The sequence below is a fragment of the Eschrichtius robustus genome, chromosome 10 (assembly GCF_028021215.1).
Source record: "Eschrichtius robustus isolate mEscRob2 chromosome 10, mEscRob2.pri, whole genome shotgun sequence".
NCBI classification, from domain to species: domain Eukaryota; kingdom Metazoa; phylum Chordata; class Mammalia; order Artiodactyla; family Eschrichtiidae; genus Eschrichtius; species Eschrichtius robustus.
This window is the reverse complement of record NC_090833.1, coordinates 88,409,132-88,423,056: the sequence shown is the minus strand read 5'-3', so window position 1 is coordinate 88,423,056 and position 13,925 is coordinate 88,409,132. Positions and strand designations below refer to the sequence as shown.

The 13,925-nt window shown below is 38.6% G+C and overlaps 1 protein-coding gene across 2 annotated transcripts in view; it reads left to right on the top strand.

Moving 5' to 3' along the window:
• Window positions 1-13,925, top strand: part of SLC35D2 (solute carrier family 35 member D2) — an 85,406-nt gene that overhangs the window by 33,360 nt on the left and 38,121 nt on the right. For both annotated transcript variants that reach the window (XR_011075198.1, XM_068553398.1), the window contains exons 7-9: window positions 2,552-2,654; window positions 3,952-4,044; window positions 9,690-9,757. Coding sequence is in view for 1 of the 2 variants with exons in the window: in XM_068553398.1 (XP_068409499.1) it covers window positions 2,552-2,654; window positions 3,952-4,044; window positions 9,690-9,757 (264 nt within the window). In the remaining variant the exon portion in view is untranslated. The remainder of the gene's footprint in view (window positions 1-2,551; window positions 2,655-3,951; window positions 4,045-9,689; window positions 9,758-13,925) is intronic.

Sequence of the window (13,925 nt, the reverse complement as noted above, 5' to 3'; positions counted from 1 at the left end):
TCCTCCCACAGGGCTGAGGTCTCCCCTGGGCCTCCTCTCTCCTCTAGGTTTCTTGGAGCTCAGTTTGAAAACCACTAACTTAGAGCCAGTTGAAGACTTTTACAAAAATTGGTTTATAAAAATGTAAGTCTTTGATGAGGAATGGCACTTCAGACACTGTGTGTATGAAAGCACATCTCCAGAAACAGTTAGTAGGAATTCAGCTCATAGGTGATACTCTAGTGAGCTGAAAGGGTAAATAGTGTTTCCCAAAACATCTAACTTTTACCTGAGAGCCAGCTTGGAATAGTAATTCTCGGCTTTCCCCTTCCCCAGCACCCACAGAATGGATAATATCCCTGTGGGTAACAAGCACAGTTCTTAGCTGCAGCCCAGCAGTAACCGCACCCTTCTCTGCTCTCACTCAAATTAACTCATCAAAAGCAGGTAACAGATGAGCCAGTTTAGGCAGCTGTAACAAATAGCCCCTACATCGTGGTTGTTTAACATACCAAATATATTCTGCTCACACTCCAGATGCATACTAACATCAGTGAATGCTGTGGGAGCGCTCTGCCCATTGTAGCTAGTTAGGGACCCAGGGTGATGGAACCTCTGCCTTAAAGGGGGTTTCCTTGCTCATCCAGAAGGGAAGAAGGCATGTGGGGAATTATCTGCTGGCTCTCCAAGCTTTTCCCCAGAAGTGACGTGTGTTACTTCTTCTTACATTGTATTTGCCAAAGCAAGTCACATGGCTGGCAAAAGTTGAAATAGAATGTCTGCGAACAGCCCTAAATGACAATCACACGGGTTAACCATGAATCTGCTCCCATTTATAACACAAGTAAATTCTTATCAAACTTCTGTGCTTTCACTGCTGGCCTAAACAAATGATGTTAGGAATTCCTGGCCCCCTCAAGTAGGAGACCTGAAAACTCCAAGAATTCCCCTTAGGCTCTCTGAGGAAGTGAGTAACACTTCCTTTCCATTCCTCTGGAATCCTAACTTTTTTGCTCATTCATCTCTTTGCCATCTTAGGGAATGGCAGACTCTTCTTAACACTGAGCTGAATGTGGGTAGGAAAGATCTGGAAAACCCTTATTTTCAGAGATTCTATTGTGATTGAGCCAGAGAATTATGATTTATGATGATCTAAAATTAATTTATATTCTCACAAATATACTTGTAGGTAAATAATGCCAGTGGAAGCCTCAAGCAAAATCTGGTTTAATTTGCATTCAAATTTTGATGCAATTTTTGCCTATTTCCTTCTTTTTGGTTAGAAATAATCTTATTTTGATACTGAAGGGGATAAGGATATGCCACTCCAATATATGCTGCTTTGGCATAAACATTATTTTGAGTTGAAGGCAATTGAGAATCAACAGATATGGGAAGAGTTCTCTGCCCTCCCTTTTCTGCCTAAAAGTAGACCATAAATTTGCCTTTGTGAAGGTGTCCCTTGGTCCTGTACTTGGAATAGGAAAGCAATTCTTATCACCAGAGACAGAGAGTCAGCATCAAGATGAATCTGCATAAACAAACCTTATTAAAATAACCCTTATCTTCCATTAGTTTCCCCTATGTACTTCCTAGTCCCTTTCCCACTATTTATTTGTTCCTTAACACCCAAACCCTCTTTTTTGTTAAAATGGTATCTAAGCCCCAGAGTCTGACCACTTCTTTGAGTTTCATTTCTTTTCTGTGAACTCCTGTGCGTGTAAAATACTTAATACAATTTGTATTTTTTTCCCCGTTACTCTGTCTGTTGTCAGTTAAATTCGCAGGCCCCCAGACAGTGACCCAAAGAGGGTAAAGGAAACCTTCTTGACAATATATACTTATGAATTCGGACATGGGTGTGGTACTGTTTGCAAGGTCAAGTGCAGGTGAATGCATCACATCTGGGCTTAGCTGTTGTTCACTCTCTCCTCCCTTTGCCATATTCCCCCCAAACATTTTTATACTAGTGTTATTTATTTAAAATGGAAATTGAAGAGAAGATGCTTCAAAGAATGGGAAGAAAGGGGCCTTAGAGGAGTTGCAGAGAAGGAATGGATCCCTGCCTTGCCTTTTTGATGGACAGGATAGTGGGGGTGCTAGTGGATGAAGTGACTGGGGACCAGATGGAGGTGTCAGTTCCTCATTTGACCCCTTTACCATGTCACTGCTCAGCTGTCCCCAGAGGGCTGTACTCTGGGGAAGGCCCTGTTTACTACAATAAGAAAAGCCACAGGTGGGTTGAACAAATCACTCCTCTTAGAAAAGCAGGGCTCATGCCGATTTATCAGTTAGCAAAAGAATGGCTTTGCAGTCAAAGGAAGATGGTTAATGTCCCTCTGGTTTTAAGCGGTTGTGATTAAGTTTAAGCCTCCTGAAGGCCTGGTTTTGTTTTTGTCTGAGGGCAGGGCAGAAGAATTAACCATTCATCACCATACAGGGGGAAAATATGCCCGAGAAAAGGTAGTTACTAGCATCACAAATGGATTTGATTAGGAAAGATAAAACAGAGTGTCTGAAGCCAAGTTGTGAGTTTCTGAATAATCATACTCCTCTGTGTTCTCCCTCCCAGTTCTGACCTTGCTTTTAACTTGGAAGGCTATATTTTTGTATTCCTGAATGATATCTTCACAGCAGCGAATGGTGTTTATACCAAACAGAAAATGGACCCAAAGGTACCAGATCTTCACTCCTTTAGCTTTTAGGCTTTGTCATCTGGCCACTGAAATTACATGAAAAAATTAACTTGTAAAGCTGGCATGTAATTTAATTTACATGTTATGATCTACAGATTACTAATTTCTTTTTAATTATCTTGTCTGCATAGGTTCTTGTTACTCCTTGTCTTGCAAAGTTTGGGTGAAAATTAGGTAGGAAGGGAAAAATGGGCACTATTTTAGATGCAAAGTCAGAATACTATATAGAAAGGGGATTATTTTGAAAGGCAAATTAAAATTAGAAGAAGTTTTTTTACCATCATCATCAGTGACCAATGTGAAGTCAGGAGTATTCTGAAAGCAGCTGTAGTTTGAGAGTCTGGTGACGTGGGTTACAGATACAAGTTTTGCTGCTGACTGGTTATTGTGACCTGGAACCTTCACTTCTCCAAACCTCAGTTTCCTCATCTGTGGAATGAGATGATTGGAATGGATAATTTATAAGGTCCTGTCACGAGGGGCGGGTGGGCAGATGAGCTTTCCTTCCGTGTGGCTGCCCTCAGGTCAGAGCTCCCAGCCCTCACCCCCACCCCAGCTGTGCAGGAAGCTCTGGAGGATGGGCCAGGCATATGTTTCTTTGTTCCAAGTTCTTTGTGTTGAGTGAGGGTGTTCTCTCTGATGGACAGGCTTATTCCTATGAGCTGTTTTTTATCTGCACTGTATTTTTCTGCACTACCATTTGTTTTTTAATGGTGGCAGTTTTACAAAACTGGTTTTGCTGTCTTTTGAGAATCACAGTATGTCACCCTGTATGGAAAGTGGTGGATATAGCCTCTAACGAAAATTGAATTTATGCAAGATTGGAAAACAAGATACCTGGTGTTTTAACCCTGCTGTTCCTTAATAGAAAGAGCACATGTTTTTAAGGAGTTCTGTTTATATTAACATTGTTAATGCTGTTTACTTTGTTCCAGATTTCCCATTTTGAATAGCATGCTTTTAAAAAAAGAACAATTAGAATGTTAGAGAGGGATGGAACCTCGGAGTCCATCCATCTCCATCCGCTTTATCTGTCATTTTTTGGATAAAACAAATTTTTTTTTGGAAATCACAGTATACTTGAAATGAAACATTTTACATCAGAAATTTGCTGAAGATATTCCAATACAGAGCTGGTCAGAATGCATGTTCTAACTCTGCATAAGTACATGGTTGTATAATTAGCTTTAGGGGAAAATAAAATAAAATAAATGGCTCCAGGAAATCTGATGCTTCATATTTCTAAAATTCAGTGGAGTTTTCTTGGTTTTTGCAGGAGTTAGGGAAATATGGAGTGCTTTTCTACAATGCCTGCTTCATGATTATCCCAACTCTTATCATTAGTGTCTCTACTGGAGACCTTCAACAGGTGAGCTGATGACTCATTCATTCTTACTTAGCAGTCTTTAAAATTTTAATATTTAACCTGTGGTGCTTACTGAAATAAAAAGTGTATAAAGGTAACTAGGATTTCCGAAAGCAAGATGTTTGGTATCCCCAGTAATACCTTTGGCACTTTCCCTTTTTTGGCATTTATCTTTAGAACTGTGGGGAGTAGCAGGAAGTAGTCAAAAAAACTCTGGTCTTGAAGCTTTTTGCAAAACAACAACAAAAATCTGAATTTGAGTCTCACTTTCCCCTTTGTTGGCATGGGGATCCTGGGAAAGCTAGTTAACTTTGAAGGGGATTTTGATAGTTTAAAAAATGGATTTACTTATTTATTACCCTTGTTCTGGACATTTGGAAAAATACACACAAAATAGAATAATTTAATGAACTCTCATGTACCCATCACACAGCTTCAACACTTTTTGGCATTTCACCATTCTTATTTCATCTCTCCTCATCTGCTCTCACTTTTTTCCCCCCGGAATATTTTAAAGTAAATCCCAGACATCATGGCATTTGCCTCTAAATATTCCAGGATCTTCGTTTGAATTTTGAGAAGGTTTTGTTCTTTTGGTATTTGCCCTGTTCACCTTATCTGCTGTACACCTGTCAGAGACAAATAAAATGATAAATTAGTAGAAGGATGGAGGCCCAGTTGGCGGGTGGGTATCTCTTAGGAAGAGTGAATGTTCACCCCATAACATCTGCATGGCTACCTTGAAATCTGCGGGCTCAGAAAGTTGCCAGACAAATCACTTTAAGTTCACGTGAGAAACGAGGTGTGCTGGGCAAAATCCTGGTCTAGTGTGGCCTCTGGCCTCTCCCACAGACGTCCCCCTCCACACCATGGGCTGGGCATTAACCTTCATTAACCCTGTTGTTGTTGCTGGGCCGGGGGTGGGGTTCACAGCCCCCCACCTTCGCCCCCACCCCAGTGGCAGACGTTGACCGGCACTTCTGTATTTAACAGTCAGCATGGTTGTGTGGTGCACACGGGTTGAGCGTCAATCCCATTTGTCACCTTTTAGGGGTTTGAATGACTTTAGAAGGTTTCAGATTCCGGGGACTCCTGGGGTGAATGTCAGGGCTTGTTGTTCTTTCTCAGGACTATACTTTCTCCCTTGTACAGTTCCTTTCTCAGAACAAGGGAAAGGTTGACTGGCTTAGCAGCAATGTCCCCAGGGGTAAACATCCATTTCCATATGTTTATATTGAAAACTACCAAGAAACCCCAGTTTTGATTAAAGGGGTCTCAGTGTGTGAACCTGGGCCTCGCTGTTAATTCAGAATATTGGAAGTTAAAGCAAGCACCCTGTATACCTCTAGCAATGATGAACAGGGCAGAATATCTAAAAACACATTATTTATTTTTCAGCTACCATCAATTAAACCAATTTAGTGTCAGCAGCATTACTTAAACAAGGTGAAATTACAAGCCCTTATTGTCCTACCGGCTTGTCTTTTTTCATTATCATAAAAATGAGTTTTTCTTTTGAGTCTCTGGAGTTTATCTGTTCTGAGATTCTGGTACTTTATAGCCTTTCAGATATATATTTATTTCTAGAAATAGAAATCTAGAAACTTCTAGGAACTCTTAGAACACCTGATTGAAACTAAAAGCACATTTCCCTATGGGAACAATGTTATAAATGGCGTAGTGACCAGAAACTGAATTTTAGGTACCTTTTGAAAATAGTCTAGATGTATTATGTTAATAATTTATAACAGCATTTCAATAAGAATATGTATTTCCACATTTAAATCGTTGACTTACAAACTTATAGCATGGTGCTTTCAGAAGTTGCCACCTGCTTGTAGTGATTACCATGCAGAATTATTATACTTTCTCAAGTAATAGTAAAAATCGTTAATAATTATTGAGGAATTATTCTATCAGACATTGTTTGAAGCATTCTACATGAACTGTCTCGTTGCATTCCCACAGTAGCTTGAGGAGAAGGCACTATTATTATCCCCATTTTATAAACAAGGAATCTAGGGCACAGTGTTTAAAAAACCTTCCAAGGACAGTAAGTGATAGATCCAGGAGGCTATCTGGCTCTAGAAACATATGATCTGCTGTAATCTCAATTTTTAAAAAAATAATTAATTTATTTATTTTTGGCTGCGTTGGGTCTTTTTTGCTGTGCACGGGCTTTCTCTAGTTGTGGTGAGCGGGGGCTATTCTTCCTTGCAGTGTGCAGGCTTCTCATTGCGGTGGCTTCTCTTGTTGCGGAGCACGGGCTCTTGGCTCATGGGCTTCAGTAGCTGTGGTACGCAGGCTTCAGTAGTTGTGGCTCACAGGCTCCAGAGCACAGGCTCAGTAGTTGTGGTGCACGGGCTTAGTTGCTCTGCGGCACGTGGGATCTTCCCGGACCAGGGCTCGAACCTGTGTCCCCTGCACTGGCAGGCAGATTCGCAACCACTGCACCACCAGGGAAGCCTCTCAATTTTAAAATTTGTATCAGTATATGAAAAGTTTGTTTCTTTCCTTCACATATGATAAAAACTATAACCTATCACTTATAGCTTAGAAAGTATAAGAGGCCTAACATTTACCTTAACTTATTTGATCCTGGTGTTCTAGAAGAATATTATGCTCCTATTCTGGCTTTCGATGCTGGAATATCTCAGTATTTACCTGTCTAGCCTCTTCCATTTGATCAGTCTCTTAAGATTTCAAACAGAAGTTACTATAGTTACCTTAGAGCCCCAGCAATGATAACTATTCACTGAAATTCCAGATGGATCAGAGCTAAATATATAGATTTAATTTAAAAGTTTATAAGAAAAATTATAATCAGAAAAAAATATTTTTTTTTCTGTATGAGACTGTAAGGGAAGGCCTTCTATAAGATGACAAAGATACGAAAGTCATAAAGTTAAAAATTTGGCTCTAATTTAAAATTATTATATGATAAGAGATGCCAAAAGAGATAACACTGTAATCAGTAATTTTAAAAACTCTGTAGGAAAAAATAGTAAGATTTTTCACTACTAATGTTGTTTTGCTCTGTGTTCATTGAATCACCATGAATTTCTTCCAGTTGGTCACTTTTAACCATGGCTGAATCCATTTTAGACTGTGAACCAAATACAAAAAAGTAGTGAACTTACATAATTAGGTGTGTTAGTCTGCAATATAAAATTGCATTTTATTTGCCAAGTTTGGTTTGATTGTATTGAAAGTTAATTGAGGAATTCGAGTGAAAGGTTAACTTCTCTTGTTAATGGAAGGAGTACTTTGATGAGTCATTTTTCCCGGTTGACTGGAGAGGGTCAGAGATTGTGTTAAGACTCGTGTGTGTGACTCACTGTACTGGGGGTTCACTCTTGGACCTTAGACTTACACAGTCAGCAACTTACACAGTCAGCAGATCTGGTAATAGCACCTTGATTCTATCTGTGATTGACAAAGTCAGTAATGCCAGCTCCTCTTGTTAACAAATTAGGCCCCTGGAAAGTAGTGGGTGAACTTTCTTTAGTTATTTGAATCATTGCAATAAGTTCAAGGTACATTTAGTGTGTTGCAGTTGATGAATAGGGATAAATAATAGGACTTTTTTTCTGATTAAAAAACACATAATGAAAAATGAAAAAGATTCACACTCCAACATATTTTCATAGCAATAGTGAGTCTAAAGGAGGACGTACTTAATATTGTTACTCATCTTTAATTATTTTCTGTGTTTTCAAATAAATGTCATGCTACATGACTTTTTAAAATGCCACTAGCACAGCCTCATCATTATTAAAGAAACAAAATAAAACTAAAATCTATCAAAATTTAGGTTGGCAATGAATCCAAGTGTTTTATGAAAATTACTACATAGCTCTCAATGGTTTATCTGGTATCAAGAATATATAGTTTTTGTATACTGTTTTCATAAATACTCACAGTTCTTTGAGTAAATAAGTGTTTTCCTACCTTTGGTTTGAAGTTTGGGGCATATGCTTTTCTCTTATTCCCAATCTTATTTAATTTTTCAGACACAGAATGTTTTTCATAAGTTTCTGTTTGGTTTTGATCTTTGACTGTCTTGGTATAAACTGTCCTGGATGTTTTATGACCCTTTGATCAGCTTGGGGCTTGCCAGTAAGACAGATTTATATTTATTATATTTTTTATTTCACAAATAAGTGTTAAAAAGTTTTATTATGAAAACTTTCAAACCTGTTCAGAAGGAAAGAGAATAGTATAACAAATCCCATGTACCCATCAACCAGGTTTGGCAGTTATCAACATTTAATGTGTATTTTTTCATAAGAGGTGGGCAAAGTGTTACTAATGAAACAGTGACAGTAAAGTGTAACAAGGTTGTACTAATCAGAGAAGAGAATTCCATTTTAATTGGTTTAAAAATTTGAATTATAAACTTAAGAAAGATTTAAATAGTTTTAAATCTACAAAGTTACTAAAACTTGGCTAACAAAGTATTGCTTAATAGAAAGTGAATAGAACTTATATTTAATCATGTTATTCAGCATGTACTTACATATAGTCTTGAGTCACTGTAAAATCATTTTTGGACGCAGGCAAGGGACAAATCATGAATGAAATACTCCTTTTTATGTTACTTGTCTTTTCAAAAGGGTTAATTTTATTTTCTCACCTAGGGACTAAGAGCAGAAGCTGTCTTAAACTTCTCTGTCTACCAGCTCCTCCACCCCAATTACTTGATTGCTTTGTAAATAGCAAACAATAGTTTATTTGTTCATGATACTTCCTAAGCATTTGCAAATTCTTTTTTTTTTTTTTTTTGGCTGCTCTTAGTTCCCCAACCAGGGATGGAACCGGGCCCTGGCAGTGAAAGCTCTGTGTCCTAACCACTGGACCGCCAGGGAATTCCCGTTTTTTTTCCTCTTGTGCAAATTCTTGAAAACAGTTTATGAACTTTAAGTTTTCTTAGTCTTGCCAACATTATTAAATTTATAATAAACTTTCTTTTAATATTATTTATTAAAAACACAATGCTGATTTTATGACTACAAATTAGTAAAGATTTAATGATAGCCACAGCAATAATAGCTATCACTTTGTTCTTGCCACCTGTAAGTTTCTAAACAATTTCATTAAATGCTCACATTGACCTTTTGAGGAAGTTTTTAAAAAAATAATCCTCATTTGTAAAATGAGCCTGAGGTTCAGGGAGGAAAAATAATTAGCCCAATGTCATACAGCTGGTATTACCCAGGATTTTGTTTTAAAATAAATTTTATTTTTATTTATTTATTTATTTTTGGCTGTGTTTGGTCTTCGTTTCTGTGCGAGGGCTTTCTCTAGTTGTGGGGAGCGGGGGCCACTCTTAATCACGGTGCGCGGGCCTTTCACTGTCGCGGCCTCCCTTGTTGCGGAGCACAGGCTCCAGACGCGCAGGCTCAGTAGTTGTGGCGCACGGGCTTAGTTGCTCCGCGGCATGTGGGATCTTCCCAGACCAGGGCTCAAACCCGTGTCCCCTGCATTGGCAGACAGATTCTCAACCACTGTGCCGCCAGGGAAGCCCTACCCAGGATTTTTGAAACTGTATTTTCTGTTTGCGAAACTGGAATTTGTACTAGAGTGTACACACTGGTAAAACCAGTATTATTAATCTAACCATTAGTTTTCTTTCTTTTTGATAATAGGCTACTGAATTCAACCAGTGGAAGAATGTTCTATTTATCACACAGTTTCTTCTTTCCTGTTTTTTGGGGTAAGAAGCCGTAGATAAGAAGAAACTTTGGTCTATGGTATCTCTTAACAAGTCAAATCAAAATATACATTCTGTCTACTCTGTCAGAATCCCTTTGTGCTTCTCCAACTTCTACTGAAAAGTAGCACTGCAGCAGAGGAGTGGATTGGGACCCATGCTAAATGTGGCCTCCAAAATATGATGTTGCATATTGATTTCTGAAAGTTAATTTGAAATAAAATCAGCTGCCCTATCAAATTCAAATGTGTTTTTTGTCTTTGTCACAATGTCCCAAGTTTCCCAAGGTTCTCACCTCACATAAATATTTAGAAATAACCATTTTCTGTAGTGTTGTACCTGTTATATTCAGGGTGTTTTCTGAGGAGATGCCCAGGCCATTATATTGCCCAATAATTTTAGGCTTTTGTTCTTAAAATTTTCTTTAGGTATAGCTTCCTGTTGAGTGACCATGCAGTTTGTCTTTTTATATGTTCCCCAAACTTGAAAATTCCTTTTCATGAATAAATAATACATACAACTAGTAAATAATCCAAAAGCTGCAAAAGGATGCATAGGGAACGTAAGGCACCTTCCCTTCTTCCCTGCCTTGTGGCACTGCAGTTTTCCTCTCCAGAAGCAACTGCTGTTTGAAGTCTTTGGAGTATCCTTCCTGGGCTGGGCTCCATGTATACACAAGCACCTGTGTCTTATCCCATAAGAAAGGGTCTTTGAATGACTGTCTTGGAATTATTTGTCAAAAGATTTTTCCTGTGAAGAAAGATGAATTCCCCCTTATTTTTTTATATTACTAGCACTGTAATTTTCATTGTGTGTAAATGAACTAAGATAATTCATGAGTCTTTGATCAACAGTCTTCAATTCTTAAACTTGATCTTAGTTGCAGTAACGTAATCACATCAGTAAAAATATTCATGTATATCCTCCAGTTCAGTAATTCTCTCTTTAGCTGTGTCTGATTTAATGTTTAACCTGTTTTTTGGAGGTTTTTTTAAAATTTATTTTTTATTGAGGTATAGCTGATGTACAGTATTATGTGTTTCAGGTATACCACATAGTGATTCATAGTTTTTAAAGGTTATATTCCATTTAGAGTTATTATAAAATATTGGTTATATTCCCTGTGTTGTACTATATATCCTTGTACCTTATTTATTTTATACATAGTACTTTGTACCTCTTAATCCCCTATCCCTATCTTGCCCCTCCCTGCTGGAGTTTTTGATTTTAACAATTTTATACTTTATTTGTAAAAGTTCCACAGTTTATTTTCAAACTTATCTGTTCATTCTTAACATTCTTTTGTTGGTCATCTTTGGGACTGTACCTTTTATTTCTTTAAATATTACACACATAGCTATTCTGTATTCTGCATCTGATGATTCTAATGTCTGCAATTCTTGAGAATCTAAATATGTAGTTGGTTGACTAAATATGTAGTTCATGAGTGTCATTATAGTTTGCTTTCTTGTGTATTTGGTGACCTGTGATTTGTGAGCATATTATTTAATCTTAATCAGTCCTGTGGAGTGAAAATAGGAATTTGAGAAACTTTCCTGCAGGGACAAATTGTTTTTAGTCTAGTTGGTAGCCAGGTGTGCCACTGACCTGGACCACTCTGGCCTTTTTGACGCTCTGGCCTCAGTGGGCTAGTGTCCCTTCTCACTTGGGGTTTGGCCCAGGGCTCAGTTTACAGACAGTGCTGTTTTGCAGTGGCCTCTGCCCTGAAGCACCCTGATCCTGTACCTATTGTCTGCTGCTCTGATGCCTGCCTGGCTCAAATCCCTTATCACTCTGTACCCAGTTTCTCCCTTTTCCAAGGGGGGGATATTAGGCAATCTCTTGTGCCCCTTTCAAAACCAACAGTCTCGCAAATAATGTGTTCTTTCAGGCATTGGTTGTTTGGCAATGGGTGAGTACTAAGTGCTCTCAGTACTTAGGCAGCCATTGTTGGATGCCTAAGTGTAGTAAGATATTTGTAGTTTTCCCAGTTGTTGACTGAGAACATATAACTTTGAAAAAAATCTAGTAAGCTGTGTTTGTGAGTTACCCTTTGTGAAATTATCCTTTTCCCCCCATTACAATGAAAAAAAGTCAACCCATATCACACAAACTCAGACCAGCACGTTTCCTTGCCTAAGCCCATGTTCACCTGTGAACAGCAGAGCCAAGTTTTAGTTTTATCTCATGTCATTATAAACTTGATGAGATAATATTTTTGTTTTGTTTTGTCTTTTTTTTTTCACTTGCACTTTACTATTTAGCCATTCCATGAAGGAAATCAAGAAGTAATCCCTTTTTCTTTTCCTTTTAATTTAAAAAAATTTTATTTTTGGCTGCGTTGGGTCTTCGTTGCTGTGCACGGGCTTTCTCTAGTTGTGGTGAGTGGGAGCTACTCTTCATTGTGGTGCACGGGCTTCGCATTGTGGTAGCTTCTCTGGTTGCAGAGCATGGGCTCTAGGCACATGGGTTTCAGTAGTTGCAGCACGCGGGCCCTAGAGCACGCGGACCTCAGTAGTTGTAGCACGCAGGCTCAGTAGTCGTGGCGCATGGGCTTAGTTGCTCCACGGCATGTGAGATCTTCCTGGACCAGGGGTCGAACCCATGTCCCCTGCATTGGCAGGCGGATTCTTAACTACTGTGCCACCAGGGAAGTCCCAAGAAGTAAACCCTTTGACGTCAGCTGTCTGCAGTGAGTGGTGGGGTGGACAGTGCCTGAGCTGGCACTTCTGGGGCTTCTTTGTCAGAATCTTGACCCTATTTATCTACAACTACATGCCTTTTTTTCCAATTAATAATGTGCTTCCTAGAAAACAAATACTCTCTTGATAAAAGTTCTTAATCAGTGTTTTATCAGTAGTCATTTTGCATGTAAAAATGTCATAAAGGCATAGTAATTAAAAGTAAATCAGTAAATGATGAAAACATTAATATTTCAGATTCTACAACTTTAAGGGTAAAAACTAGGTAGGTCTCAGTTTTTTAAGTGGGTCTTTTGAGGACACTAAAATCATGGCATCATTCTAACAGTTAGGTGTCTGTACTCTGGAATCAGATGGCCTAGATTTGAATCCTGGCTTTGCCACTTTTTAGCTCTGGGTCCTTGGATAAGTTATTTACCCTCTCTGAGCCTCAATTTCCTTATCTTTAAAATGGGAACAATGAGGTAATGTAGCTGATTTATAAGGTTATGTGGACTGAATGAGTAAAGAGCACTTAGTGTAGACATATAGAAAATGTTCAGTAAGTGTTAACTACTGTTGTTGTTGTTAATATTTCTATTTCTTGAGTCCAGCCTGTTCAGTTTGGCTGTCCTTTTTCACCCCAGACAGATTTGGTTCTGCCTATAGCCCATGACTTCAGTAGTTTTTCCTCTGTTATGTCTACTTCATCTTCAACCACCAAGTTTTAATTCTGAAACTGCTCTAGAAGGAAACTTCCATTTTGGCATGGTGCATTTTTCAGAATCCTGCTTTCTTACAGTTTCTCACTCAGAGGACACTATGATCAGGTCACTTGCTTCCTCGCGGTAATAGAAACCATTGTAAGCTTCTGAGCACATCCTTGCTTTTCAGAACAACTGGAACTGGCTGTCGCTTCTCTTCGGTTCATGCTCAAGGAGCCTCGGGACTAACATGTGCGCATTCCAACCCTTGACTCCAGAGAACTCTCTCTCAGCTTCTTTCTTATTTTCACTGCTTTCAAATTTGCATTTCAAACTTGCTTTCTCTGACTACCAACCCTCTATCCGGAGTTGAAAATATAATTTAAAAATTATAACACTTTAAAACTGTATGTTAAGAAGCCAATGGAATGGTGAAAAGAGCAGACTTTTCTTCTGAGTTATGGTGAATGATTCAGCTTTAAGAAATGCTATTTGTAATCAAGAGTTTGTAAATAAAGCATATGATGAAGTGAAATTGCATCAGGCAGGTAAACTGGATTGTGGGAGCCACGATAATTTAATGCAGGTAGAGGTAAAATAAGACTGAAATTTAAGTTGACAAACTAGATTTTAAAAAGCTAGCTCTGCTGTTCTTTTTAATCTTGCAGAGAAGTGACAGGTTCTGGTTCATTCACACCAGCATCTGGCACCAGCCCCTAAGCCCTGGAGGCAATTATCCTAATCTGTTTCCGCCCTAGTAGCAGCCTCTTTGATCTCACTGAAGCA